Source organism: Penicillium bovifimosum, assembly GCF_028826915.1.
Source record: "Penicillium bovifimosum strain IBT 22155 chromosome Unknown utg000003l_segment0_segment0, whole genome shotgun sequence".
Lineage (NCBI taxonomy): Eukaryota > Fungi > Ascomycota > Eurotiomycetes > Eurotiales > Aspergillaceae > Penicillium > Penicillium bovifimosum.
In genome coordinates, this window is record NW_026622712.1 from 553,475 (window position 1) to 580,388 (window position 26,914).

The 26,914-nt window shown below is 51.5% G+C and overlaps 12 protein-coding genes across 12 annotated transcripts; 4 read left to right on the plus strand and 8 right to left on the minus strand.

The window, feature by feature from the left end:
* Positions 1-66: 66 nt before the first annotated feature.
* On the minus strand, positions 67-1,014 carry N7515_003263 (uncharacterized protein; the record flags this gene model as incomplete). The annotated part of the gene is made up of 4 exons (XM_056664007.1): positions 67-446; positions 514-695; positions 751-889; positions 942-1,014. 4 exons carry the CDS (start codon positions 1,012-1,014, stop codon positions 67-69), a joined length of 774 nt encoding a protein of 257 aa, XP_056523064.1.
* A 1,178-nt stretch (positions 1,015-2,192) lies between these two features.
* N7515_003264 (sorting nexin 1) lies at positions 2,193-4,218 on the minus strand (the record flags this gene model as incomplete). The annotated part of the gene is made up of 6 exons (XM_056664008.1): positions 2,193-2,351; positions 2,407-3,009; positions 3,061-3,441; positions 3,519-4,006; positions 4,072-4,128; positions 4,185-4,218. 6 exons carry the CDS (start codon positions 4,216-4,218, stop codon positions 2,193-2,195), a joined length of 1,722 nt encoding a protein of 573 aa, XP_056523065.1.
* A 500-nt stretch (positions 4,219-4,718) lies between these two features.
* mde1 (methylthioribulose 1-phosphate dehydratase MDE1) lies at positions 4,719-5,574 on the minus strand (the record flags this gene model as incomplete). Its single annotated transcript, XM_056664009.1, has 3 exons — positions 4,719-4,830; positions 4,896-5,371; positions 5,428-5,574. 3 exons carry the CDS (start codon positions 5,572-5,574, stop codon positions 4,719-4,721), a joined length of 735 nt encoding a protein of 244 aa, XP_056523066.1.
* Positions 5,575-6,175: 601 nt separating this feature from the next.
* clxA (calnexin) lies at positions 6,176-7,971 on the plus strand (the record flags this gene model as incomplete). Its single annotated transcript, XM_056664010.1, has 3 exons — positions 6,176-6,292; positions 6,351-6,633; positions 6,692-7,971. 3 exons carry the CDS (start codon positions 6,176-6,178, stop codon positions 7,969-7,971), a joined length of 1,680 nt encoding a protein of 559 aa, XP_056523067.1.
* Positions 7,972-8,587: 616 nt separating this feature from the next.
* On the plus strand, positions 8,588-10,486 carry N7515_003267 (CoA-acylating methylmalonate-semialdehyde dehydrogenase; the record flags this gene model as incomplete). Its single annotated transcript, XM_056664011.1, has 3 exons — positions 8,588-9,308; positions 9,371-10,008; positions 10,070-10,486. The coding sequence occupies 3 exons, from the start codon at positions 8,588-8,590 to the stop codon at positions 10,484-10,486; spliced, it is 1,776 nt and encodes a 591-aa protein (XP_056523068.1).
* A 394-nt stretch (positions 10,487-10,880) lies between these two features.
* Positions 10,881-11,817, minus strand: N7515_003268 (uncharacterized protein; the record flags this gene model as incomplete). The annotated part of the gene is made up of 3 exons (XM_056664012.1): positions 10,881-11,444; positions 11,655-11,696; positions 11,764-11,817. The coding sequence occupies 3 exons, from the start codon at positions 11,815-11,817 to the stop codon at positions 10,881-10,883; spliced, it is 660 nt and encodes a 219-aa protein (XP_056523069.1).
* Positions 11,818-12,132: 315 nt separating this feature from the next.
* On the plus strand, positions 12,133-13,663 carry N7515_003269 (uncharacterized protein; the record flags this gene model as incomplete). The annotated part of the gene is made up of 3 exons (XM_056664013.1): positions 12,133-12,171; positions 12,241-12,300; positions 12,362-13,663. 3 exons carry the CDS (start codon positions 12,133-12,135, stop codon positions 13,661-13,663), a joined length of 1,401 nt encoding a protein of 466 aa, XP_056523070.1.
* A 153-nt stretch (positions 13,664-13,816) lies between these two features.
* N7515_003270 (dolichyl-P-Man:Man(7)GlcNAc(2)-PP-dolichol alpha-1,6-mannosyltransferase) lies at positions 13,817-15,605 on the minus strand (the record flags this gene model as incomplete). The annotated part of the gene is made up of 3 exons (XM_056664014.1): positions 13,817-15,207; positions 15,269-15,547; positions 15,596-15,605. The coding sequence occupies 3 exons, from the start codon at positions 15,603-15,605 to the stop codon at positions 13,817-13,819; spliced, it is 1,680 nt and encodes a 559-aa protein (XP_056523071.1).
* A 75-nt stretch (positions 15,606-15,680) lies between these two features.
* On the plus strand, positions 15,681-16,204 carry N7515_003271 (YOS1 family protein; the record flags this gene model as incomplete). The annotated part of the gene is made up of 4 exons (XM_056664015.1): positions 15,681-15,714; positions 15,768-15,827; positions 15,890-16,000; positions 16,149-16,204. 4 exons carry the CDS (start codon positions 15,681-15,683, stop codon positions 16,202-16,204), a joined length of 261 nt encoding a protein of 86 aa, XP_056523072.1.
* Positions 16,205-17,166: 962 nt separating this feature from the next.
* creB (uncharacterized protein) lies at positions 17,167-19,612 on the minus strand (the record flags this gene model as incomplete). Its single annotated transcript, XM_056664016.1, is given in 3 exon segments — positions 17,167-19,248; positions 19,320-19,457; positions 19,472-19,612. The coding sequence occupies 3 exon segments, from the start codon at positions 19,610-19,612 to the stop codon at positions 17,167-17,169; spliced, it is 2,361 nt and encodes a 786-aa protein (XP_056523073.1).
* A 2,224-nt stretch (positions 19,613-21,836) lies between these two features.
* N7515_003273 (uncharacterized protein) lies at positions 21,837-24,112 on the minus strand (the record flags this gene model as incomplete). The annotated part of the gene is made up of 7 exons (XM_056664017.1): positions 21,837-22,143; positions 22,205-22,799; positions 23,007-23,167; positions 23,220-23,244; positions 23,307-23,485; positions 23,548-23,750; positions 23,807-24,112. 7 exons carry the CDS (start codon positions 24,110-24,112, stop codon positions 21,837-21,839), a joined length of 1,776 nt encoding a protein of 591 aa, XP_056523074.1.
* A 1,062-nt stretch (positions 24,113-25,174) lies between these two features.
* Positions 25,175-26,849, minus strand: N7515_003274 (jerky; the record flags this gene model as incomplete). The annotated part of the gene is made up of 2 exons (XM_056664018.1): positions 25,175-26,588; positions 26,635-26,849. 2 exons carry the CDS (start codon positions 26,847-26,849, stop codon positions 25,175-25,177), a joined length of 1,629 nt encoding a protein of 542 aa, XP_056523075.1.
* Positions 26,850-26,914: the final 65 nt, after the last annotated feature.

The following is a 26,914-nucleotide window of genomic DNA, read 5'->3' on the forward strand; positions in this document are numbered from 1 at the left end:
TATCATGAATTATATCCAGCCAACCAAGAAATAAAAGCAACAAATAACCCAAGACAAGAGCCTCCATCACCTCAACTCAGCAACACCAGACCCAGGCCCCGGAGGCCCAGGAAGCTCATGAACCTGCTGCGCCGACAACTCCGACATTTGCTGCGACTGAGAAGTCGACTGCGTCTGCGGCGGCACATAGACAGGAGCCCAAGAATAGCTATTCTCACCCGGTGCCTTAGTATATCCAAAGCACGCAAAGAGTTTCCTGCGAAAAACAACCAATAGCGCCAGGATGACGCCGGCCGCTACACAGCCAACGACGATGCCTGCTATTGCGCCGCCGCTTAGTCCTGAGTTGGATGAGCTGGATGAAGCTGTGCCACCGGTGCCAGTGGGCGTTGAGGATTCATTTGTGGAGGTCGTGGTCGAAGATGAAGCTGGAGATGTTATGCTAGCTGTCGCGAGGAAAGGCGGTGCATTAGTCTACATCTGCTCTCATACAGTCACAGTGAGGGCACTTACCGGAATCAGTTGGCGAAGAATCCGTGCCGGTGGTAGTTGTTGCCAGGTACTCTGCCGGTAGTGTTCGATATATACTGTTTGCTGCCCAGTTGTTGAAGCAACCGTACCGAGACACAGCGTACAGCCCGTCTTGGCCTACTGTTGAGAAGACCCGGAAGAAGTCGCATGACTTGTCGGGGGCGCTGTGTTCGCGTTAGTCGCATATTGGCCGGTTAAAATGGTTGCGATGTAACGAACCAGGCCACGGTCTTGGTTCCCCTAACCACGCTATTGCCGCGATAGCATGATGTTGCTATATCATAGGTGGCGGTCTGCCTACAGTCACCGTATTTACCGCTCGTCGTCCATGTGCCAACTGCGCAGGTAATAGCCTCAGCTGGAGCAGAGACGTTAGTGGATGGTCGACTTTGATGAAATGAGAAGCATACGTGCTGAGGCGATGTACCAGCCTATAAAATTTGCCTGGGTTTTGTAGTTCGCATAATCAGTGCTCGTCTCCATATTGAGGGCACAGAAGGAGTAGGAGGAAGGAACGGAGAGCCTCAAGTGGATTTGAGATTGACTGCAAGCAGTCAGTGCTTCAGGGGGCCATGGAAACAAACAGGAAAACCCGGCAATAAGCACGGAAATAAGATCGCGCTGGCGTATCGACCCATTAGGGCGAGAAAATGATGATCAAGGCCTCCAGGGTAGCGTATTTAACCGCGCTAGCGACTCAGAGAGACAAACAACTCCAGCTTGGGGGCCAAAATTGGGCGGTCGGCCTATGTTTGGAGGTTGTATGCATATGGACTATGGAGTCTTCCGTATCAGCCCCAAGTTGGCCCGCAATGGGGGTTGTTCCACGTATGATGATGTGGCTGGCACCGTGTGCGATGTGTGGTGCCAATGCCCTTAGTCCCGCGTGGAGAGCACATTTGATGCCTCCAATGTAGCTACGGAGTACAACCGACCCAATGAGACAAGCTGCCAACATCAAAGACCACTCCACAGCTTCCGACCAAGCATGTCAAGGTCTATGAAGGTCGGATGCAAATCTCGCCCAGGTTTGGTTTGGCGTCTGGGATGACTGCAGTAGCGTGAGATATCAGGGGCCTGAGCATGTGATGGCTGGTATTGCGGCCTTGGCATATATGGGCAACCCATCAACCAGATCGAGAAGCGATGCGAGGTACGCAGTACTAGGTTTCAGCGCTTATGGTAAACTCGGAGGACCTGTAATTCCTGTCAGATGCAGGCAGCAGATATCCCCGGACAGGTCAACAAACCACAACATCTTCTATCAAAAAGCTCCCTGATCATGAACCTTCCCCTGCAGGTGCTCTTTGGATCAGGGCTGGATGCCGTCCGGGTCGCTTAGTGCTACTGCGAGTATGAAGGTAAGTCAGGAGGGACAGATGTAAACGATAGTCAGGGTTTGGTTAAAATTGAGTGCAGTATCAGCTGGCTGCTGCATAACATGAATATATTGGCTACAGTACGCGAACAGTGGTATTCGGAGTGAAGCGAAGGAAGAAGAAACAAAAAAGCTTGCTGGGGACCATCATCAGTTGCAAAATGGCATAAACAAACATCACCGGCAGGTGGCTCCATAATGAATACAAAAAGAAATGCGATGTAACGGGCGCAGGCTGTGGGGATTGTGAACAAGCATCCGACGTGTCGACTACAAAAGGATATCAAGCGCCATCTTCAGCGACAAGTGGCGCCGAATCTGGCGCAGATCCCGTAGGCCCTGCCGCAGGTGTATCGTTCTCCTCAGTGGGAGGCACATAATATGGAACACCTTCCTCGCCAGCATCTAACCGCAAGAGGAATGTCTCCCAAAGTTCGATCAACTGTGTTTCGCGTTAGTTGAATGAGATAATCCGGCATGAGTTGTCGAAATCTTACCTCTTTTTGAGCCTCCACTGCACTTTCAAGGAATGTCTCCACACCAGACTTGAAGTCCTCCACCTTCTCTTTCTCAAATCGCTGCAGCTCGTTTCGCATGAGACGGCCCATGTCCTCAAAGAGCAGCCGTGTTTGGTGGACTTTGCGCTCTGCATCTGCCACGTCGGCATTCACTTGGTTCAAGCGGTCTTGCTGGGTCTTGCCTTGGCGGAGTAGCTTGTCTTGGGTATTCTTGCGCTTCTGTAGGTCGGACTCTGCTGCATGCCATGTGTGGAAGGCCTTTTGTCGCTGGCTGAAGGCCATCTTGACACTACCAATCAAGCGGATATATTCGTCGATCGTAATGCCAAGGGTTAAAACGTCCTGCTGCGCCTGTCGGTCATAAAGCTCCCGAATTCGCAATTGAAGTTCTGATAATCCTTCCAACGGATAGGAAAGAGCGGGAGACAGCTCGACAGCAGATAAAGCGTGCAGGGAGCTTGAAAAATCACCTGCAGCGTCGGCGAGTCCCTTCCGTTGCAGGACCACAGTATCCATTGACTTCATTAGAGCCTTCAGCTGGTTCTCCAATGCATCCAAGTAGATCTTTCTGTCGTGGAACCACTATTCATTTGTGAGTAGGCGAGAACAATGTATCAGAAACGTATCACTCACGTCGTCATGCTCCACAAACTTGCTTCCTCCACCAACAGAGATACCAAAGGAGCTCAACATTCCCTTGCTCTGACCAATATCAGGCTCCCGGTTTTCCTTATTCTTGACATCAACATTGAAGGCTTCACTCTCCAGGAAGATTTTCAGATCGCCATCATGTTGAAGAATGGGATGCCCGGCAATCTTGTTGAGCATCCTTTCCAAAGCCGCTCTCCTCGATTCCACAAAGTTGGTATCGAATCGGCCAACCGCTTGCTTCTCGGGCGGGGGCGCAACGACAACTCCAGGATTGTTGCCATGTAGGGAATTATAGAGCCAGAGGAAGTCACGGTATCGACGGCTGACGGTAAATTCGGGTTGGCGATACGCCTTAGATGTTGTCTAAATATAAGAAATTACTGTCAGTTTCTGCTTTCCAACGCAAATGGACTTCGAATGCTTGTGGACAGTCCAATTACCTTTGTCGACACTTGATAGACAATATGACTGCTTGTCAGGTCCCCCACTTTGTGCGGATCTCCAACATAAATCTGGAAGCTCGGCTTTGCAGCCTGTTCCACGCTCATGCTGGGCTGCGTTTGTCTTTTTGGTCCATCTTGTTCCACCGCTGGTTGCACGGGCGGGGGTCCCCGGAAGCCTCCGATTTCCCCTTCCAAGTTGACCGAGCCTGCTATCGCCGCCCCACCGGAAGCCTGAGAGGGTGAAGATAGCGGCCGCGCGCCACGCCCGACAAATGGCTCCTTCTGGGGCGGTGTCGGTGCCTCGTCTGCGGGGGTTGGGGTAGATTCGACGGGCGCCTCTCCCAAAGGACCGAGAGGGTCGACGGAATCATCGACCGACTCGAGTTTGGTGGCTTGCGCGCTAATCTTGCGCGTCCCTCGGGGGCCTCGTCTTCCTGGTGTGCGCACAGCGGGCGAGCTGTCTGACGCGGGGTGTGGAGCGGCTGCTGTACGGTTGAGGGCACTTAGTGGATGATTCGAGGAGGGTGAATACAAGAGAAGCAAAACCTACCATCTCCTTGAGTATCGGTTTTGGCGCCCTGGCTGGGTGTGAAGCGCGAGGGCTCATCTGTATCCTTTATATCAGACCGCGATCCATAGAGCTGTGGTGTCATGACTGCCTACCGCCCCACGGGGAGTCTCCGGAATCGAGATCCATTGTCCACCGGTTACGAGATCAAAGTGAAAAGAAAAAAAAAATCGGCGGAAATATGAATCATAAAATTGACACGAATTGTCTCAATCAGAGCTTAGATGATGCAAGATTACTTGGGGGAGAGAGAGCTGGTAGTTGGGGTGGAGGCGATCCGCATTCCTTAGTCACGGGGATCCGGCTAGGCCACATGCTAGGCACTAGAGGTGTTCTGGTCTTGAACTGCCGCAATCCAACAACCACTACGGAGTACTTTGCGATGCGAAGTAATTATTGAGAATCTACGAACCGTATTTCGCCTTTCCATCGCTTAGGATGGATACAGTCTACTTAACGCCACTCAGTGTCCGAGAACCTCTATACAGCTCACCCTAGCCAGCCTGGTTAGAACGACCCAAGTCCACAATACGTCGCATCATTTCAATTGGAGCTTCCTGGTTCCAGGTCATCTATTCATATATTTCCATCTCGGGTCGCCGACATAAATCAATTGGATCATGCAGGATCTACTTGATCCACGGAAGTCCCAGCTTGTGCATTTCCACAGCCAGCTGGAACAGGTAGTCTAGACTCTCACACTGGGTCTTTGCCTTGGCGGTAGTGTCTCCCCAGACATAACTGTAACAGGAACCAATACATTAGTACACAATTGATACTGCATGGAGCTGGTAGCTATCACTCACATTCCGTGTCTTCGGACCAGCACAGCGTATGTGTCCGGATATTTGTTCATAGCCGCCTCCAGGCCGCTAGTCAGGTCCTCTTCAAAGGCCGTGTTCTCAATAATAGGAATCTTCAAAGTATCGAAGAACCCGAGCATGCCCTTGCCTTTGCCTCGGGGGATGCCCTTGATCTGCTCAATGTTATTGATCTCGAAGCAGGCGTCCGGGCCCTTCTCCCGCTCTACCAGCAGGGTGACCAGGACCGCCCATTGTGAGTGTGTGTGAATGCAGCAGCCAGCACCCTGCTCAAAGGCAGTCAGGAACAGTGGGGTACAGGCGGAGGGATTAAGCTTCAGCGGTTTGCGGATGTAGTTGCGGTCCGAGGCAGGGTACTTCGGAGTGGGCCATTGGAGCACGAAGATGTTTTGAGGCTGCATCAACTCCTTCTGGACTCCAGATGGAGCGATATAGATGTGGTCACCTTGGCGAATTGAGGTCTAGTTTGGCATCAGCGGGGTACCGTTGCTTTTGTATCTCCGCAGTATGAGCTTACACCACCTCCAGTACCGGTAACCCATCCCCAGTTATAGAATTTGCGGCAGAGCTCGGGGATAAGGTTGGCTGGGTGTTCAGGATCGTCGGATTGGACCAAGTGGTCATTGTTGTCAACCGTTGCGACGGCTTGATCGGTGGAGCACATGGTGGGCTGATTGAGATAAATTAGCGCTGCGCAGGTAATGAGGTAGGTCGTTTGAATTTTCAAGGTTGAAAAAATGATTATGAGAACTTACTCAAGTCAGTGCGCAACTTGCCCTAGAAATTGCGAGTCAGTGAGGTGTGAAGTTTGCGCCGAGACTGCCGAATCAAAATAATTTGCTGGGCGGGGAGGACAATCGGTGCAATCAGCGGGGATCTGCATTCAATGCATTGCGACACATTGTCAGTGGACACTTTCAGGCCAATTAGTGACCCTCGAGATATATTTGATGGCAATTACTTGAGTTATTTTGTATCTGAATGAGTTATGACAGCTAATCGTACTAATTATATACTACAGGAACTATTTTCTACACAGCTTCATCCTCTAATTGTAGTAAAATCAAGCGTATTTAAAGGTCGACGCGTAGAATAAGATCGAACCCCGTGTGTACACGCCCTAGTCCCGATTGGGTAGCTTATGAAGAGGCCACCTGGACACCTTCCAAAGTGTCCGCTTTCTATAAAACCGACTCCTCTTCTCCTCATTTTGGTTGCTGTGCGCTCCACTTTCATTCTTCTGGCTTTTCGTTGTTTCAGGCAACATGCGCTTTAACACTGCGTTCACATCGGCTCTGGTCTCCTCCGCCAGCCTCATGGGCTACGCCCATGCGGAGGAGGAGACTGCGGATACCACGGTCATTGAGAAGCCCACCTTCACTGTATGCAATTGAGACCTCTATTGGCTATTTTATCTTCTTTCATGCTAATTGTGACTAGCCTACTGCCCTCAAGGCTCCTTTCCTCGAGCAATTCACGGACGACTGGGAGTCTCGGTGGAAGCCTTCTCATGCGAAGAAGGACGACACCAAGGATGACGAGGAGTGGGCTTACGTTGGTGAATGGGCAGTTGAGGAGCCATCTGTGTTCAAGGGTATTGATGGCGATAAGGGTCTGGTCGTGAAGAACGCCGCCGCCCACCACGCCATCTCTGCCAAGTTCCCCAAGAAGATTGACAACAAGGGCAAGACCCTGGTCGTTCAATATGAGGTCAAGCCACAGAGTAAGTCATATCTTGCATAAGCCCGGAATTTCAATCGCTGATTCTTATCGTTTCATAGACTCCCTCGTTTGCGGCGGTGCCTACCTCAAGCTTCTCCAAGAGAACAAGAAGCTCCACCAGGAGGAGTTCTCCAACGGCACTCCCTATGTCATCATGTTCGGTCCTGATAAGTGCGGTGCCACCAACAAGGTCCACTTCATCTTCCGCCACAAGAACCCTAAGACCGGCGAGTACGAGGAGAAGCACCTTAAGACTCCCCCCGTTGCCCGTACCAACAAGGTCACTTCTCTCTACACCTTGATCGTCAACCCCGATCAGACCTTTGAGATCCTGATCAACGGCGATTCTGCCAAGAAGGGCAGCCTCCTTGAGGACTTCAACCCTCCCGTCAACCCCGAGAAGGAGATTGACGATCCTAAGGATTCCAAGCCCGCCGACTGGGTCGATGAGGTTAAGATCCCCGACCCCGAGGCCACTAAGCCCGCCGACTGGGATGAAGAGGCTCCTTTCGAGATTGTCGACGAGGAGGCCACTCAGCCCGAAGACTGGCTGGCGGATGAGCCCACCAGCATTCCCGACCCCGAGGCCGAGAAGCCCGAGGATTGGGATGACGAGGAGGATGGAGACTGGCTCGCCCCTACTGTCCCTAACCCCAAGTGTGCCGATGTCTCCGGCTGTGGCCCCTGGACCGCCCCTTTGATCAAGAACCCTGCCTACAAGGGCAAGTGGTCAGCTCCTCTTATCGACAACCCTGCCTACAAGGGTGTTTGGGCTCCCCGTAAGATCAAGAACCCCGCCTACTTCGAGGACAAGACCCCCTCCAACCTTGAGCCCATGGGCGCTATTGGCTTCGAGATCTGGACCATGCAGAATGACATTCTGTTTGACAACATCTACGTTGGTCACTCCGTTGAGGATGCTGAGAAGCTCCGCAAGGAGACCTTCGATGTTAAGTACCCCATCGAGGAGGCCGAGGAGGAGGCTGCCAAGCCCAAGCCCGCGGCTCCCCAGGATGGTACCACCGTCACCTTCAAGGAGGACCCTGTTACCTTCGTCCGCCAGAAGGTCAACCACTTCGTTGAGCTGGCCAAAGAGGACCCCGTCAACGCTGCCAAGACCTTGCCCGAGGTTGCTGGCGGCTTGGGCGCGCTCCTCTTGACCATGATTCTCATTGTTGTTGGTGCTATCGGTGCCAGCAGCCCTGCTGCCGCTCCCGAGAAGAAGGGCAAGGCTGCTGCCGGTGCTCCCAAGGAGAAGAAGGAGCAGGCTGTCAGCTCCTCTGCTGATACCAACAAGGGTGGTGCTACCAAGCGCAACACCCGCTCCTCCGCCGAGTAAATGTGATGGCAATGCCCATATTTATTCGCAGAAAACCATTTTACCCCAATAAACCCAATCGGCTTTTGTTATCGTGATCCCCCTCTTGTTGTGTCTTGACGGATGTTGTAGTCAGAAGGTCCAATAAGGATATCCATTTGGAAGGAGGCCGGATTTGTATACTTCTACTATTTTTCCAATTCACTTGTTTTTCGTTCGGAGATAGTGCATCAGTATACAGTAAAGATAGCAAGATACAGCTAGTTACACAGTAGTCACAATTTATAGCTCTCATGGAAGTACTTGCCTAATCGGAGTGAAGTGCGATTTATCCGCATCTCGGCGATTCGAGGGAATGATCGACCACTCTCATTGGTTGAAAATACCGAAATTCCTTGCCCTTGGGCCCTGAGGAGCTTATCTGGGGGGGTTCCAATCCACGGGTGTGGGGAGACTGACTAAGGGCGGTTGACCTCGGGGGTGGCGGGCCTGGGGTAGATACTCCGTACTCCGTACATAGGCGGGTATTTCCTTCGCTCCGACGACTTCACCTCCCTTCCCCTGCTTAGCCTGTTACCTATCTTTTTCCTGGACCCTTTACCCTTCTTTTCATCCTACTTCTTCACCTCATTCCATCATGGCTGCTCGCCGGTCAATTTCTCGTTCCATCCCCGCTCTCCGCGCAGTTCCCCGCACGCCGGTGTCGGTAACCGCCAGAACTGCATCTTCAGCTCGTTCCATCACAACTGCTTCTCCCCTTGCCAGCTTAGTCTCCCGCAGAGCACCTGTGTCTGCTTCTTCTCTTTCTGCCACTCGTCGCTTGCACGCAACGGCTCGTCGGTTGGTCATTGCAACAACCTCGGCCGACTCCACTGCAACCGAATACCCAACAACCCACCAAAAGATCGCCAACCCCATCGATACTGCTAACTTCATTGACAATGAGTTCGTATCATCTAAGGCAACCAAGTGGATTGATCTCAACGATCCGGCCACAAACAATCTGGTCACACGTGTGCCCCAGAGCACAGACGAGGAGATGAAGGCCGCCGTGCAGTCGGCCGAGAAGGCCTTCCCCGCTTGGAGAGCCACCAGTATCATGGCCAGACAGCAGATTATCTTCAAGTTCACTAATCTCATCCGTGCCAATTGGGACCGATTGGCTGCGTCAATCACCCTCGAGCAGGGCAAGACTTTCGCCGATGCCAAGGGTGATGTTCTCCGCGGCCTGCAGGTCGCCGAGACCGCCTGCGGTATTACCACCCAAATGACAGGCGAGGTTTTGGAGGTGGCCAAGGACATGGAGACCAGAAGCTACCGTGAGCCGCTCGGTGTCGTGGCTGCTATCTGCCCCTTTAGTAAGTTGCAATGCTCTCGGCTATTTTGGAATTCCGTATCATACATACTGACTGTCATCAAGATTTCCCTGCCATGATCCCCCTTTGGTGTATCCCAGTTGCTACTGTGACTGGTAACTGCTTGGTTATGAAGCCTTCCGAGCGGGATCCCGGTGCTGCCATGATCCTGGCGGAGCTTGCCAGGGAAGCCGGTTTCCCCCCTGGTGTCATTAACATTATCCACGGTACTGCTCCCACCGTGGACTTTATCCTCGATGAGCCTGCTATCAAGGCCATCAGCTTCGTCGGTAGCAACCGTGCTGGCGAGTATATCTATACTCGCGGCTCTGCCAACGGCAAGCGCGTGCAGGCCAACCTCGGTGCCAAGAACCACGCTGCTGTCCTGCCTGACGCCAACAAGAACCAATCTTTGAACGCAATTGTCGGTGCCGCGTTTGGCGCTGCTGGTCAGCGCTGCATGGCACTGAGCACTTGTGTTATGGTTGGCGAGACCAAGGAGTGGCTGTCCGAGATTGCCGAGCGGGCCAAGGCCCTGGTTGTGAACGGCGGCTTTGAAGAGGGCGCTGATCTCGGCCCCGTCATCAGCCCCGAGAGCAAGAAGCGTATCGAGGACCTGATTACCAGCGCCGAGGAAGAGGGTGCTACAATCCTCTTGGATGGCCGTGGCTTCAAGCCCGAGAACTACCCCAACGGTAACTTCGTAAGTTCTTACAAACAAGTCCTCTATATATCTCCCACATGAACTAACTGCGTCTTTGCAGGTTGGCCCCACTATCATCACCAATGTCACCACCGACATGAAGTGCTACAAGGAGGAGATCTTCGGTCCCGTCCTCGTGTGCCTCAATGCCGAGACCCTGGATGATGCCATCGACATCATCAACGCCAACGAGTACGGCAACGGCGCCGCCATCTTCACCCGCTCTGGGTCGACTGCCTCTAAGTTCCAGAAGGAGTGCGAGGCCGGTCAGCTCGGTATCAACGTTCCCATCCCTGTCCCTCTCCCCATGTTCTCTTTCACCGGCAACAAGAAGTCTATTGCTGGTGGCGGTGCCAACACTTTCTACGGCAAGCCTGGCCTGCAGTTCTACACCCAGCAGAAGACTGTCACCAGCTTCTGGAAGAGTGAGGATGCGGTCAGCACTAAGGCCAACGTGGTTATGCCCACTCACTCTTAAAATGTCTTTGTTCTACCTTAACCCATCATTATTCGGCTGAATATGTCTTTTTTCTCATGTGCCTCACGGCTTTCAATGATTGTATTTGAACCATATGCTTCCTTTTATATAGCATTTGCGAATATGGACACAAATACCAAATTGGACATTGCATCGAGCATTTACCGATGTTTCGCTCAAATATAAACCAATCTGACATACTCGCACTTGACTATCCCACAAGTACTGAACCATGTCAATCCCTATACTCTACCCCACCATAACCCCGCTACAAACCATCGCTACGTAGCATCAGAATTGGAAACAATTACCAGGTTTAAGCGTTATATTGAACAAGGCTATAAGGAGCCTGGATAGAGAAAAGTATAACTCAACCGCACCCAAACAGAAGTACTTAAGCCTCAGCACGACGCTCCTTGAAAGAGTACACAAGCCGAGCATACTCAACCTTCCCATCCTTAGCAACAGCAATGCGACGAGCATGAAGTCTCTCCCCCTCAACAATCTCAAAGCCCCAAACCTGTTCAGCAGTCCACCCATTCTCCAGACTCTGCACAAAACTATGCAAAAACGCCTCCTCGCCCTCCTCGCCAACAAACCCATCACTCTTAGATCCATCAGCCAGAATCTCCCCAACCAGGAACTTCTGCACCTTAGCATCTTCCTCGGGGTTACCGGTCGAAGTTTGCACATCGAGAACAGGACGGATAGCGTCGCCCTCAGCCTTGCCACCGATGAACCGGGAGCGGCTGCTCAGACGACCGAAGACGGCATCTTCGCGCTCGCGCAGTTCCCAGTCTAGGCGGCGCTCCTCGGGCGAGGCTTTGATGCCGCCGGTGATCACTTGTTGGGCGTCGATGGCGGTGACGGAGGGGTTTTCCTTGTCTTGGTACTGGTGGATGTGGATTGTCACTGTTGCCAGGGAGAGGGTCTTGCGCATAATCCAGCCCATGCCTTGCTGTTTGGTATTGTTAGTTGTGTTTTGCATGTGATAGGAGGTATAGTGTGGGGCTTGGATAGTGTGGGGTAGGGCAGGGGTCATGGGTTTGATGTTCATAGACACATGTATGTACGATTCAGGGGAAAAGATGTGCCAAGGAGCTGTAGGACACCCGTTTAGGTTATAGACCCGGGGATTGTGTAGTTAGGGCTTGGGGCGTTTTCATACCAGAGCAAGAATGGGGTCTGTGGGGTTGGACTTGGTTGAGTCCTGTTATAGCTATACGTTAATTTCTGGTATTTTTGGTCTCGGAGGGTTCTTGTATCCAGTGACATACCAATTCCCATGTTCCATTCAGGTTCTTCATGGTGATATCGGTAGGGGCGGCCATCTTGGTGGTTTGTTTATGCAATGCGGGGTGGTGGGTGGGTATAGTTGAAGAAGGAAGGATAGAAGGAGGAACTTAGGAACGTAGGAACTTCGAACTCGGGGTGTTCAAGTGAAGGAGGGAAAGTAGCAATATATAGTCTCCGTGATCCTTTACAGTTAATGGTCCTCCCAATGGCATTGCGTCAATGGAACAATTTACATGTGGTCGCCCCATTCTCCGAGGCTAGAGTCACCTGACCAGTTCCTGCTGACTACACATGTGATTAGCCCCGGGGAGTTCGGTGTTTACTATGGAGAGAGTTACCCCAACCCAATCATGTCCTTCAATAAGAAATATGCCGGTCTTCCTGACCTGGTGAGTAAAGCGCTGCTGTCGATTTGGCCTTATATATTGTAGTAGAATCGCAACTGACCGTGTTCGCAGGACCCTTCCCCGGATATTTACGAAACCCCCGACTTGACCGATGAAGCATCCACCCTGCCCGTAAGTTCGGCAGTCCCACAAGAGTCAGACATCATCAGGACCAATCACTGACACAGCGCAGACTGCCACAATCCGCACTGACTCCGACCATGACGATGCAGGCTCAAACTCCGACATCGACCGCGAGGGCGTCAACGCGGACCAGGCGCGCATGCACTTCATGGGCGCGGCCGTAGACGCCCGCGACGTCAATTTCTCAGACAGCATTTCCCAGAAACGTCAGGCATACCGGAGCAAGAGCATAAGCCGTCATCGTCGGCGCAGACAGGATGGCACAGAGGAGGTTGGTGATTTGAGTGATAGCGAGGACGAGTCGCTGGAACGGAGGCTTGCACGACTGCGGAGGGAGGTCGAAGATCTCAAGGTGGAAATGGCCAATAAGCCACAGACTCCAGCGGCAGCTGACTCGACAGAGGAAACTGTAGGCGACGGCGTCGCAGAACTGAGCCGCGCCTTGGATAACCTGCACGCGTCGCGAAGCGCCGCAGGTCCATCGCACTCGGCGGCGGCTTTGCTATCGCAGAAGCTTGGATCCGAGACTCGCTCCACGGACCCAAAGACACAATCCTCGGCCGATGCGTCGAAGGGGGTGTCCGCATTGCCAGCACCGAATACTGCATCTTCCGGGATCCTCACTCACGCAGCAGCATTCGACAGCCGATTGGCGCTTCTCGAAAGCGCAATCGGCATTTCAAGTACCTCAAACCCCTTCGTCGTCGACGGCATCAACCAGTCCACGCAGCACCCAGTCCTCCCAGCCCTGGACCAACTCACCTCCCGCCTCTCCGCACTAACCGGCCTTCTCGTGGGCACCACTCCCGTCTCCGGGGCATCAGTCGGCAGTACCGCCGCGGGAACAACCCCGCACCTCGAGACACTCTCTACACGTATTCGAAAATTGACCACAGACGCCGAGGCGCTCACTGCCGCACGCAGGAAAGCCTTCGAAGCCGCCAAGGCCGTCCACAATGCCCGTCTAGCCAGTTCCGACCCGGACACCGTCCACGCACTCGAAGCATCCGTCGATAACGAACACGTCGCCAAAGTCCAAGCCCTCTACGCCACCCTCCCAACCATCCAATCCCTTCATCCACTGCTCCCCAGCGTTCTAGAGCGTTTGCGCTCCCTGAGGGCGTGTCATGCTGGCGCCGCACATGCCGCGGACTCATTGAATGAGCTGGAAAAGCGTCACGCTGAGATGGCGTCGGAGATTGCGCAGTGGCGTGATGGTCTGGTTACTGTTGAAGAGAAGATGCAGCAGGGTGAGGCTGCTCTACGCTCGAATCTTGAGACTGTTGAGCCCTGGGTAAGGGATTTGGAGTCGAGGTTGGCGCGGCTGGAGGGTCCGCCTGGTGGATTGTGATGGTGGTCTTCTACTTTTGATCTGCAGCAGATGCTTGATGAATAATACCCAGTTGTACTTTCGAATGTTGGGGCTGTAGTTCTGTGAAGTTGTTAATATCAGGTCTATGCCATATGCCATAGCCATAAGTTCACATTAGACCTAAGTAAGATCTTACAATTCCCTCACCCTCCTCAAAACCTTCACCCTCGGCCTCATCCTCACCTCAACCCACCAACCCCTCAAAACCCTTCTCAAATACTCCCGCAATCCCTCAAACATCTCAACACCAGTCTCACCGAAAACAGCACCGATCACACGTCTCTCCGCAGACCCCAGAGCAGATACACCAGGCTTCAACACCTCAACTCCCGCAAAAGCATCAACAACAACCACCCTCTCCCACACCGACTCAGGAAGTGCAAGTCTAAGACTAGTTTCATCTATATCCACACTCTCACCCCCCGCCTCGAACACAACATACTCAAACTGCTCCCAGAAGTTCCTCGTAGCCTTAACTGCCTTATCCTCTGTTTTATCATATACCCAACCCGTCCCAGGTTCTCTCTGCACAAAGCGCGTGATACCTGTTTGACAAGCGAGATTCCCCAGATAGACATTGACCGGTAATTCCAAGTTACCATCGCTATACAAAACATCGTGCCTTGCATGCAGAGCATCTAGCGCCTGTCCACCAGGATAATTCGCCGCCGAAGCAGGAAGAAGCACGAGATTCGATAGAGCAAAGGCGCAAAGCGTAGAAACCACCAGTGCGCGCGTTGCGAGACGCGCGAATAGCGAGCGCTTTCGATGATTCCATAGATACGCCGCGCCGAGCGCAGCAGTAGCTGTCAGCGAGGGGATGATGTATACAATGAACCGCCACTCCTTATGCGGCTGGAAGCTATACAGCGCCACGAAAGACAGGGCCGGGATGAGAAGTGCCAGCGCCGCGGATCTAGTTGCTGGTTGACGGATAGCGGTTGGGATAAGGAGGGTGTAGACGAGTGGATTGGCGAGGAGACGGGGGATAGCATTGACGAAGTAGAATGTGTATGGATGTGTTCCCCATTGCGAGGATTGGCCTGCTAGAACGTTGAAGCGGAAGGCTGAGAATTCGGGCCAGAGGGGGAAGCGTTGCCAGAAGAGGCTGTCTATTGTTATTGTGATGAGGAGGCCGGTTGCTAGTCCTGTTAGACCGGATGTAATGGCGGTTTTGAGGGTTATGCGGCTTGTTAAGAGGAGGTAGAGGGTTTGTGTTCCGACTAGCAGGGCTAGTTCGGAGCGGAAGATGACCCCGGCGATTGTGAGGAGGATCAGTGCTAGGCTGACTTGTTTTTGGTTGTGGAGTGGGAGGGGGTTTGGGAGGAGGAGGCGGAGGGCGAGTGTTGTTATGCTGAAGGCGAACATGTTTGATAGTGGTCGCGAGGCATAGTATATCAGGTGGAATTGGCTTGCTTGGAGCAGGATGTACCAGATAGCTACTGGTTGGCCGAAGGTGCGGCGTAGACCGCTTGCGTATACTGCTAGGGATGAGGCATTCAAGAGGCCGAGGATAGCTCGAGCTGCGTTTCTGTTAGCGTTGGACATATAGGTAGTACCGTAGTGTACATGTATGCGAGATACCTAGAAGCTGGCGATTGATCCCCTCATTCAACCAAAGCACAGGCTTCGAAAGCATAGCGAGGGTCGCGGCGCCAACGGCACTTCGGGGAACTGCCCCGGGGAAAGAGAAATGATCGTAATCATCTCGATTTAGGTGCAGGTCATTGAAGGCTTTAGGTAGCCCGTTGGCTAAGATATCATGCACAGCCTGGACATGGAACGACTCCTCGACTTTGGTGTATGGAGCAACGAAGAGATGCAAGATAATCAAAGCCGGGAATAAAAGAACGAGCATAAATGCTATAAATCATCAGATTATGTTATTTGTATAGAGAAAGGAAAACGAACCATATCCCATGGTGCCGAGTTGGAGGAGATGTTGCGGAGATCTGGCGCTTCCCGCACTTCACCTTCTACCATTCTCCAAGCAAAGATGTTCTTCTTCGGCCTTGGGAAGCTGGTCTACGGTATCAATACACAGCATCCTCCATCCTGATCTATTGCTAATGTTCTTTCCTAGTCATCGTCCTTATCATCAATGCCATCGCCGTCCTCTCCGAGGATCGCTTCCTAGCTCGCGGTATGACCCCCCACCAACTTACACCGCGTCTAACGAGAACAACACTAACGTCTGCTTCACAGTTGGCTGGGGCCGAACACAAGCAGAGCCGGGATTCGGCGCGACATACGATAGCACAAGCGTGAAGGCGAAGTCGGTGAACCTGATCGCCAGTGTGCGGACTGTGATGCGAAGTACGTTACTCCCTTTCCTGCTTCCATTCTCTCATTCAAAGTAGCCTGGTATCGGATTCGAGCAATCGGCTTGAGCTCTACGGGGATATATTTGAGAAGAGGTTGTCAGCGATAATAGCCCGAGAACATAGCTAACATCACAATGCAGTACCCCTTATCGTCATCAATACGGTCATTATTGTCTACGAGCTGATTCTCGGATAAATTTCCCCTCTCGTCCGTTTTTCACTAGTGGGATTCCTACGAAATATCGAATCCATTGCGACCCAACTGCTAGATGCCTACCTGCCCCGATCTCCATACCTGTTGAAACACGACTGCACGACTTAAACGCGATGCTACATGTAGCGCCTCCAGACCTTACGAGAATGTCGGATTTGTAGAGGGATACCAACGAGACCTTGTCGAAATGGCCACACGAACGGGTATATCGGAGAAGATGCAGAGCTAGGAATGAGGACTTGGATTATGTGTTACACCTCTATGATGCATTTTGCGTGGAGTAATTTTGGCATGCAAACAGCGTGTCTTCGCAGTACGCTTTTTGAAGTTTCCGGCTTCTCTTTCTCGGGGGGTGCGTGGAGCTATATCAGTTACGAGAGGCATGGACTCTACCGTGTATTAATATCAAGTCCCCTGCTACCCTCAACCCTAGGATTATTGACCCTAGTATACCTCTGAGCAGATCCTACAAGATAAAAGAACCTAAAAGAAAAAGCTCCGCTCAGATTGCAACGAAATGTAGGTAACAAATACGCCAAACCCGACAGAGATTACCCACGCTCAGCAAAACCTGACCCAAACGCCTCTTTCACGATTGTCCGTGTAGATATCACATATCACGCTTGATGATACAAAGATAGCAGTGATGAGGAGCAACGGTAGCAAGATGGAAGCAAGATAGAGAAGATAAAGTAGGAAAGATAGCTAGAAAGAGTCAAGATCAGAGGAGATGCGATCCAGTCTAAAAAGACACTGTGAATGGACTTTCACAAAGATCGAACCGAAGAGATGAGCGCAGATCGTAGAAACATGATAGTACATCCGCTAGGAAAGTAGTATGTGCAGGAAATTGCGCTTATATGCGCGCAGGGAGAGGGTATCTCCGGAAGTTCAGATTAGTTGGTTGTAGACGACACGGGTGTTGTCTGAAAGGAGACGGGAGTTTAGGAGACTTTCTTGAAACTGAAGGATCTCCAGCGGGGAGTATGGACGGGCTTTGCGTGGTTGGTCTGATCCTTAGCCAAGGGCTCAGGAGCCCGGACGGAGTATTTGTGTTGTTTGGGGTTGGAGATAGGTGGGAATTCCCTTGGGGAGATTGGAGAATGGATTGAATGCTCCGGTGGGACAGGGTTGGTGGCTGCCTGAATCGCTTCTGTCTCCTTGAGTGGTAACTCAGTGACGATTTCCGGGAGAATAGGTGGTGTCGAGAGATCTGATGTCGAGGTTCGAGGCTCTTTTTCTTTGTTGAGTCGTTGACTCAGACTGCGACTGCCTCGCTTCAGGAAGCCGAACCCGCTTGATTTTCGTGGGGATCCGTTCTCGCCATTGACGTCGATGGTCTCAGCCTTGCTAGCCTCGATGGCTTTCTTCAAGTCGTCCGCCTCACGCCGCTGCAGCTCTAGATTCTGCAGATGTTGCTCTTTCAACCGCATTCTTTCATTCTTTTCCTTCTCTTTTTCCAATGCACGACGTTCCTTCCGTAGGTGGTGATCGCTCTTCTTCGGGCTCAGCACTGAAGCCGGTTCGTCAGGGATTGGAGGGAGAGGCGGTTGAACCGGCCGTGCCGCTGGGTGAGGCTCCGAGGGTTCCTCTGGGTAAGTAGACAGTGGGGGTGCAGTTGGAATTCGGCTTAGAGGGGTGAGGGGGGTCGAGTTCTCGGGGGGAACCTGAGATGCGCTTTGGGCGTGGACTAGCGCCGGGGACAACGGAGATCCATTAGCCTTTGCAGCTTCACCCGCCTCAGCTGCAGCCGCGGAGGCTTGATTTTCTTGCGCCTGCTCTCGCATAACAGCCTCGATAGTCGTCTCTTGGTAGAATAGAACGTAGGCACACGCCAATCCAGGTCGATCGCCAAAGAAGTTCCGTACGTATGACTTGTCGACCGGTTCCACGAGCTCGTCGTCGAAGAGTAGCCAGCCGCGGTCTTCTGTCTTGATTATGGCAACATAATGGCCGTGGTATGGTCCTCCGCCAATGTGGACAACCACCGCATATAATTCGTACAGTCGGTCTGGATCCTCGGCATCGTCCGTGGTGTTGAACAAACGAAGGTGGTATGGGTAAACGACGCGATGGAACAATTTCTGCAGTCGCTGCAAATCCTCCGTATATTTGAAACGCTTCAGATGCAAAGCAAGAACGCGGGGTAAACGCTTGATCTTCATGCGCTTTTCCGCCTCTTGCAGTCCTCCGCAGTTGTCGCAATGGAACTTATTCCGCTCACAAAGCATCTCTTCGGCTGAGAACTTTCGGAGACAAGAAGTAACGGATGAATGCTGTTCAAGATCCACAGACAAGTCCAAAAACACCTCATCTCGCTGGGATACCTTTTCACAGGTAAGACACTTGGTCTCAGAAGTCAACGTTCCTTCAAACAGCTCATGAACCCAGCGCGTGGTATTTGGCGACTTCGAACCCGTGCTGGCTGTCAACGTTCCGAGGGAGTCCGCACTTTCTGTCGGGGGCAAAGCCTTCTCCGTGACTGTATGTTTCGTGGCCTCGGTTTCGACATTGGCCACCACTTCGTTGAGGAGCAAATTCAAGAATTCATGCGCATCCTGGTGCATGGCGGTCCGGAACATTTCGTGCTCTCGCCGTAAAACGTCCAGGAACTGTTGCGGGCGAACGATACCGATCCGTGCCTGACTTGCTACCACCGACTCAAATATATCCTTGAGCGAAGTGAAAAGAGACTCGGACATTCCATAACTGGTCGCATTGTTCTTGGTTTCCAGAATCGGAAGCGTCTGCAGGGCGACCTTCTTCTTGTATTCCGGCGAATCCTTGTCCTCCGGTTTCTGCTGTTGGGCTGGAGGGCCAGCTGGCGGCGAGGTAGCCTTCTGTTTGGCAGCGAGCGCCTCAGCTTCGAGATGTGCATTGGGATTCTGGTATCGGAGGTTCGTGGCGAGCGCCGCCTCGAGGCTGTCGAGCGGGGTACGCTGGGGGTAGTTGATGACGGCTTCGCGGAATGGTACCGAGTAGTAGAGACATTGTAGGATGGAATTGCAGTAACATGTGTTCCCATACTAAACGAGCGCGGGATCGCCGTCAGTGATTTTGCGCGACGAATAGATCTCCGGGGCAGTCCGAGACTCACATTTTCCATTCCGTAAAACTTATCACTCCCATCGCCACGAATGGCGCCCATGTCCTGTAATCTCTTTTCTAACGGGGAAATCTGCGGGGTCTGAAGGTCTTTCTTCACGGGTGGCGCGGTAGCCGGGGAATTGAAAGCCTGCGCGAAGAAACTCGGTCAGTGCCAGTCCTAATCTGAATGGTCTCACGGAGTGCCCGAAGCATCTGTTGTGCTACAAGGCTGAATGGACAGGGTTGTAAGGATGTATGGCTGTCACCTACCCCAGGCTTCGGTTTGGAGAAGAACCCCTTCATGATTGCTTAGTGGCCGGTCGCAGTCTGCATTGGTGATGGTCGCTGGTGTTCAGATGGATAAGAACACGGCAGTCAAAAGAGAAATACGGAGTAAGAGGGAGAGAGTAATAAGCGCGTTGGGGATAGCAAAAGGCGTCGATCACATAAAGTTTTGGAGGTTCCGGTGGAAATGAGAGGGGAACGGGAGAGGAGAGATTCAAGTCCCGAAGGTAGGGGGAAAAGGTGGAGGGGCAAATGATTTAAGGTGAGGTAAATGAGAGAGGTTGAGATGAAGTAATGTGATTAATGAATTCAGGTTACAGTGAGTAAATAGAAGAGAGAGTAGGAAGAGAGATAATGTGTACGGAGTAGAGTAGAGAGAAAAGACGTTCCCCCGAGGATGGACTGGATGGACCCAGTTATTTCTTAACGGTCAGATCGATCTCAGCCATCCAATAAACCTCATACTGTAGTTAACTACATACTGTAAATAGTACGGAGTACATAAGACTCGATCGAATCTGTAACGAATCATCCAGAACATACAGACATACAGACACAGCTGAACCTCCGCATCGAACAGTCTCTTGACCTACCCCATTCATCTTAGTCTGTCTACTCCACGTGGAGACCTAAGGCAGGTACTGGTCCAATCGCCGAATTTCATCGAAGCAGAGACGATCAATAACACAATTCACTCATCTTTTCTCAAATTCTGGGGTAAAAAGAAACATATATCCCTAACATCTAAACATCTCCAACGCTGCTTCTCGGGTATGCCGGGTTTCCCTCCCCATTTGTTGGCCCCATTGGCCAACTTCCCCAGTGAAGTGGCCCCCCTTTTTATCTCCTCCCCCCCCCACGTCCATGGGAAACGTTCCCCTCTCCCATCGGGGGGCTGTTTGAATCATGAACTGACTCCATCTGATTGGTTCTAGGCTGTCCTCGCTCACGGGCCATGTGTCCGCCCCTCGCATGGCGTGTCATAACGGCCAATGATCGTCGCGCTTGTGGGGAAAAGAAAAGTGGCGGTGGAGCCCCTTCCCAAGTGAAATCTGTTCCTTACTTGGCTTTCCTCTCGATATGTACGAAGTACGTACAATGAGCAATGTAGAGTACGAACACACAAGACTATGAGGACACAACCTAGGCTCCAATGTGAGCTGGTACGCAAGGGATGATGGGAGGAGGGGGAGCTGGATTCCATGTTGACAGATGATAGCGCATATCCGGCACCTAATCTACCTCGCATAATGCTAAATATGCTCCTTGCGGGTCTCTAAGCGCAGCAAAATACGGACATTGTATCCAGCCATTCCTTAACAACGTACGGTGCACGTTCCTGTGGCGGGAGTGATCTAAATCGAATCTGGTGACAATTCGACGTGAGCAGTTGCCTGACTCGACTATTCAAGAAACAATGATCTGTCCATTTTCCGCCAATAAGGAATTACCCGGGGAGAATAAATCGGTAGGCAGCCAGGAGGCCTCCGCTCCGTCCCGGATTCTGTACGATGTGCATCATAAATAGTGGGGGTGGCGAGACAAGCTTGACCACTGCCAAGGGGCTCGGCGGCTAAAACACCTTGTCAAAGGTGGCTGTCTTAAGTGCGCAGTACGGAGACCTACTGTATACATGTATGTGTAGTGTGTACAGTGTGTTGTCAATTGTAGTGTTACTACATATCCGATCAACCGAATGACGTTGTTAGATTTGTGGGTCAGATCGGTTTCTACCGAACTGAGAGATTTACTGTGGCTATGTCATACTCCGTAGATGCCACAATGTTATCGGTACTTACGACGTATGTACCTACAACGTGAGTAGTAACTACCGATAGTCGCTACGAGCACGGAATGTGCAGGGAACCCAAACAGGAAAGAGGTAAACTAAGTCAGCCATGGCTGGGAGGATGTCAGGGTTACAATTGAAGGACCCCTAGACATACGATGTCGTATCTTGGCATACAATACCGTAATATTCCTTTAAGCTTTCACCTGAGGGCCAGCTATAGAACACCTGACCTGATACAGTACGCAGTAGATCTCGAAAACGGCTTTGAAACACTCGCTTCTCCGCCCGTAGCCGAAACCACACTCATCCGTTTACTTTCCCGCTCAGCTTGTATGCAACTTGGAAATATGACGCTCAAGTACATTCTTTTCCTCCGAGCCTATTATGGTGTGAATTATGTTCCGTCAAATTAGTCGGGCAACCTGAAGCGTGGTGGATGCTCCTATGATGCTAGTGATGTGACGTCTCGTGGGACTGGGAATCACCCTTTCTGGCCCAACGAGTCTCTCTGTCAAAAGCTCTCTTTTCCTCCTCTGTCATATTCCTCAGGCCCCGTTCTCGAAGTTCTGAAAAGAAATTCAAGGCAGCGTCGAAGGTATCAGGATACGTCCAGCCGTCTCGTTTCACAAGACCTTCTATACTGTCAAAGAAATCTTGAACCTCATTCCAGCCCTCGGAATCGACGGAATGGCTACGTAGTTCATCCTGCGTGAAGTGATAGGGACATTCGCCCTGGATGCCAAGTTCTTGCCAATATCTAAGATAAGTGATCAGATACGTTCAAAAAAAAGGAAGACAATACGAAGTGAGATAGCTACCTTTCAACGTTAATGAGTGCCTCACGAAAAGAGACTATGTCATCATCCCATGTGTTTCCGGCAAATTCGACTGGAATACGCCTTGTCTTCCCATGGTCTAGATGGAAAGCTTCGGCAAGAAGGGGGTTGCGTTGGCTTGTCTCCAGCAGATAGAGCTGGTATAGTGTCGATTTGGATACTTGTTGCTTGATCTCAGCCTGCTGCTCAGGATCCATATCTTTAAAATTGGGTGGTAATTGAAGTAAAATGCTGCCTGTGAAGTCCACGATCGGAGACGGTTGGGCTTGAAGAAAGAGTGGACCTGCCCACGAGCCCTGCCAATCGATGATCGCCGTTATATGGCCATCCTCGACGAACAGATTAGACGAATGAAGGTCTCCGTGGAACAAGGTAGGGCGACTGAGAACGGGGTCAATATCCATAAGAGCAGGAGCCACTTTAAGATACTTCTCCAACAGCTGCAGATGGGCCTGTGGGGTGTTTTGGGCGGACGAAATTAGGATAGCTTCGCTTGGTGGTTTCGGGACGGCAAAATTCTTGATCCACTCGAGTTCACGCCGGCCAACACTTAGCGCATATTCTTGGGGTGTTCGCCCTTAAGAAGGTCAGCTTCTTTGCTTTCCTTTCCTACGTTCCTCTGTCTAATCATGCATGCCCATGTTGTGCGCTCGGGTGCGAGGAGGACGGCCCCTTCCAACACAACGCATTGCTTCTTTGCAGGCATTGCGGTAGCTGTCGTTGCACTGCCGAAGTCAAGGGCGTGACGGTGCGTGTCACTGCCTACTCCCAGGGGCCTACCTACACCCAACTCCAAGTTGGGATCCACAAATAAGGTTCCCTGAACGTATCACAGCGTCTGGGACAAACTCGACCTGCCAATGATTATAGTAGTCGACGTCGATACGCAAGCCGTCCGTTGGATTAATAACATCGTTGGCAGATGGAATTCGTCCCTGACCGGGCCTGTGATATCCGTTAGGTAAGGCCTTGGGCCCTTGGGAGTACGCAGTGAGACGCATCTTCACGTCCCTTGACTTCGGCTTCCGGAGGTGTAGCGAAAGCTACCACCCCGAAAGAAAAAGGAAAATCAGATCATGCTTACAGGGACCTCGCGAGATCTGCATTGACGAGCGTTGCTTGTTCCAAAAGCTTCGGTCAACGGTAGGACCAATACTGAATTTCTCGTATACTCGCTCTTTGAGTTCGGAGGAAGCTCCGTCGGTCAACAGGGCTGGAACTGTGCTTTCCACTGCATCGTTCGCAAAATATATGCTGCCAAAGCTGACGGGACGATCAGATATCGCACTGGTTTGTGAATAAGGAATTGAACATGCTGAGAAAACGACACCGCAAGCATCTTTGACTCGATAGTCACTATCTCCCTCATAATGGAAAGTTTCTTTTCCGCACTCAGCTGATCCCAGATAACTCCAATCTGTGTGCCAGATGCTTCTTCCATGATGATGTATTCCGAGCCAACGGCGTTATCTGATGTGGCACTCCAATCAAAGATTCGAGGCACAGGAATTTGAAGGAAATCTCGGGCCTAGGTCGAGCATGGACTATCTGTCCTTGCGATCAATGGATTTAAGATAAACTTACAAGCTCCATGGTAGCGACTTCGGATGCGGTCGTATAGAATGCTGGGCCAGCATTTGGGTTTGGTATACGAGCAAGCACTCTTTTCCCATCATTCATGGTCAAACGAAAGACCTTATTGTATCCTCCCTCGGCCAGCTTCGTTATGGAGATGCAGCTGTCTGATCGAACGACTTTGGCCGCGAGACTTTGGAGCTCAGCAACGTTGAAGGCCTTATATCTGTCCCTGAGCTGCTGTTCTTCATCCCAGAGCCATCGTCCGCTCGTATAACGGAAGAAGTGCTCGTAATCCGGATTTGGTGTTGACATTTGCTCGGAGAGACTCGTGATCGTTCGAACGACGCGAAATGGAAGGGAAGTGGTTGTTGATTGTAACCACGGTGGCGAAACAAGGGCAGGTGCTCGTGGTTGAAAACAGAAAGCTGACCAATTCCTCAACTTTGAGGTAGCTGAAAGTGCACGTCTCATGTTAATGTTCATTGCTCGTGTCTGGTTGAGAAGGGTTCATTTGCGGAGACTGGGGTCAATGGGTGTATCTGCTGAGCTTCTTGGCGCTTATTAAGTTTTGTGAAACATGGAGGGCTTGGTTTGTACAGTATCAAGCCAAGTGGAACCAATCCAAAATGAATGGATGAATTGACTGAGAAAAGAAGAGACAAACCGAGGCGAGGACACGAGGTGAGTAGCGTAACAGTGTAGGTCTTGCTAACACAAAGGCACGTGAAATCAAAGCATCCGCTAAGTCGTATACAGTCTAGCGTACTTCTACTATCCACATTCCTCGACAAGTCTCATACTATCGCCCGAGTTCTTTGTACCCAGTACTTATCGCGGAGGTAGCTGCGTTGATTCTGCATCTCACTGAGGTATTGCAGACGTGACTCAGGTCCGCACGCACCCAAGAAACCAGTGCTTCCGCATCAAGCACAGCTTTCGTCTTTCCTTGAGTGATCCTTCATTGTTGTGCACGTAAAGATCGCTTTCCTAGTTCGAGGTGGGAGAGAAGACAGGCGCGGGATCCAACCGAAGCTGGGGGTCTGGCAGTGGGGGAAGTGTTTCCTCATGGGACCTTCTCGGGCTCTTCCTGAATCGGCTCCTCAAGCTGGGTTCTCTCTCTTCAGGTCGCCGTCGTCGACTCGTCGTGTTCGTATTCGGCTTCTCGGTTCGGTCCGATACAAATCGTGTTTTGATTCGTCGATTTGTTTAGGTCGACCCACTCTTCCCCAGGACCGCTATGCCAGTGCACGCAGTTGATGGATCTATGTAGGTCCAGTAAACCTCCATAATACGATAACTACACTCTGGAGCCCAAAAGTATCGTAAAAACTAGGTATGGCACTATCATGTTGTATCAAGTTTATATACAAATTTTCATCCAAAAAACGACCTAATATCTGCTGTGCCTTTCGCCGCTTTCGGCTTACCCGCCCCTATTCGGTGTGTGGGAGGCTCAAGGGCGCGGATATCTCTCTGCTTCTGCGCATCAATCTTGGCCTGTAACAACCCTTGTTGTTTCTGAAGGTAATGAATGGCCTCCCTATCACCCTGCTCCTGCTGCAGCTCATACAAGAGGACAGTTTCGACTGCTTGTAAAGCCTCCCCCGCACTGATCAAGGGAGCTTCGGGGATATCAGCATCATCGTCAAATTCAGAGTGAAATTGAGATAGCACAATATTATCCAATGTATCTTGGTCATCCTGCACGATCTCGTCCAGAGGATTGAGAAAACTCTCAAGGCTCATTGGATTGGACATTCGAAGCCTCAATGCAGATAGACCGGCGCTGAGTTCAGTGGCCAACGGCTGTTGTATAGTCTCCGACTGATACTCAGAACCCAGTGCTTTTTTGAAAGAAGTACTGATTGTTTCAGCAGAGACACCAAATTGCCAGGCACTAATTGCCCATCGTAGTGCTTTTAGCACATTCATTGATTGGATTGGATCCCGGCCATTATCAAATTCATCCAGCATGAATTCAATCCATTCGCGTCTCCAGTGAGCTTTCCAGGTTCGGATGATACCTTGATCTAGTGGCTGAAACCGGCTTGTTGAATTTCCCGGAAGCCAGATGATCAAGGTATTTTGCAATTGCGAAGGAAACTCATTGATCGTCGCTCGTACGGCAGGCTCATGAGCAGAAAAATTGTCCATAAGTAGTACCACTTTTCGATGAATCATTTGCTGATCGAACCATCGAAGCCACTCCTCGAAGAGCTTGCTATCCATCCACGCCTTCATATTAGATTTCCACCGAAGATCGAGGTTATTGATGTTGATGTGGGCAGCGGTGAAAGCACGGGGCTGTTGTGCTGTACCGATAAACCAAGGTTGTAACTTCTCGGAGCCATCGGCATTGCAGCAAAATAATGCTGTGATTTTAGCCTTTTGTTGCTTTTGTCTCGGTGAAGGTTCAGCTGCAAGACTTTGATCAGGAAGCCGTTTCCAGAACAGTGCAGTTTCATCACAAGTGAAGATATCCTTTGGATCGTACGCTTCGAGAACTTGTCGAATTTGAATCATAGCTTCGGCTGCAGCTGCCGGCGTACTTCCAACTTCACCGGAAAGGGTTCGATTCCAGATTGATTGACGGTTTCGGGAGGTAGGGTTTTGGACGATAGCGCTTTGGACGGCAGGGCTTTGCAAGGCACGGATTTTGAAGTGTGCTAACCAGCCATTACTGAATATCGGCATTTCCATTCCTTCGTACGCCGGTAACTGATTCCAGAAAAAGCGCGCTTTTTCACGTATGATCTCCTGAGAAGTCGGAGTCTCGCCAAACGCAAGGCTGATCCAACGTAGTAGTGCGGCTTCGAGGTCTGCCCATTTCGCACCGCGGCAGCGCTTCGCGTTCAAGAGGTGCGCGGTCGCTCCAGTATCGAGACTGGAATTTAGAGGAGAGGATCACTGAGACGGTAGATAGCGTTGGACGATGCCCATAGGTCTCAAAATACCAATCGGCAAGCTGCTTTTGCGTTGCCTGAGGGCGTAAACGGTGCTGCTCCCTAAGAGTGGCCCTCTGACGGTTTGAAATAGACTGACGAGGCATTGATTGGCCAGAAGGATTGAGAATGATGAATGATTGAGTAGCGATGGTACGGAGACGATCTCAGG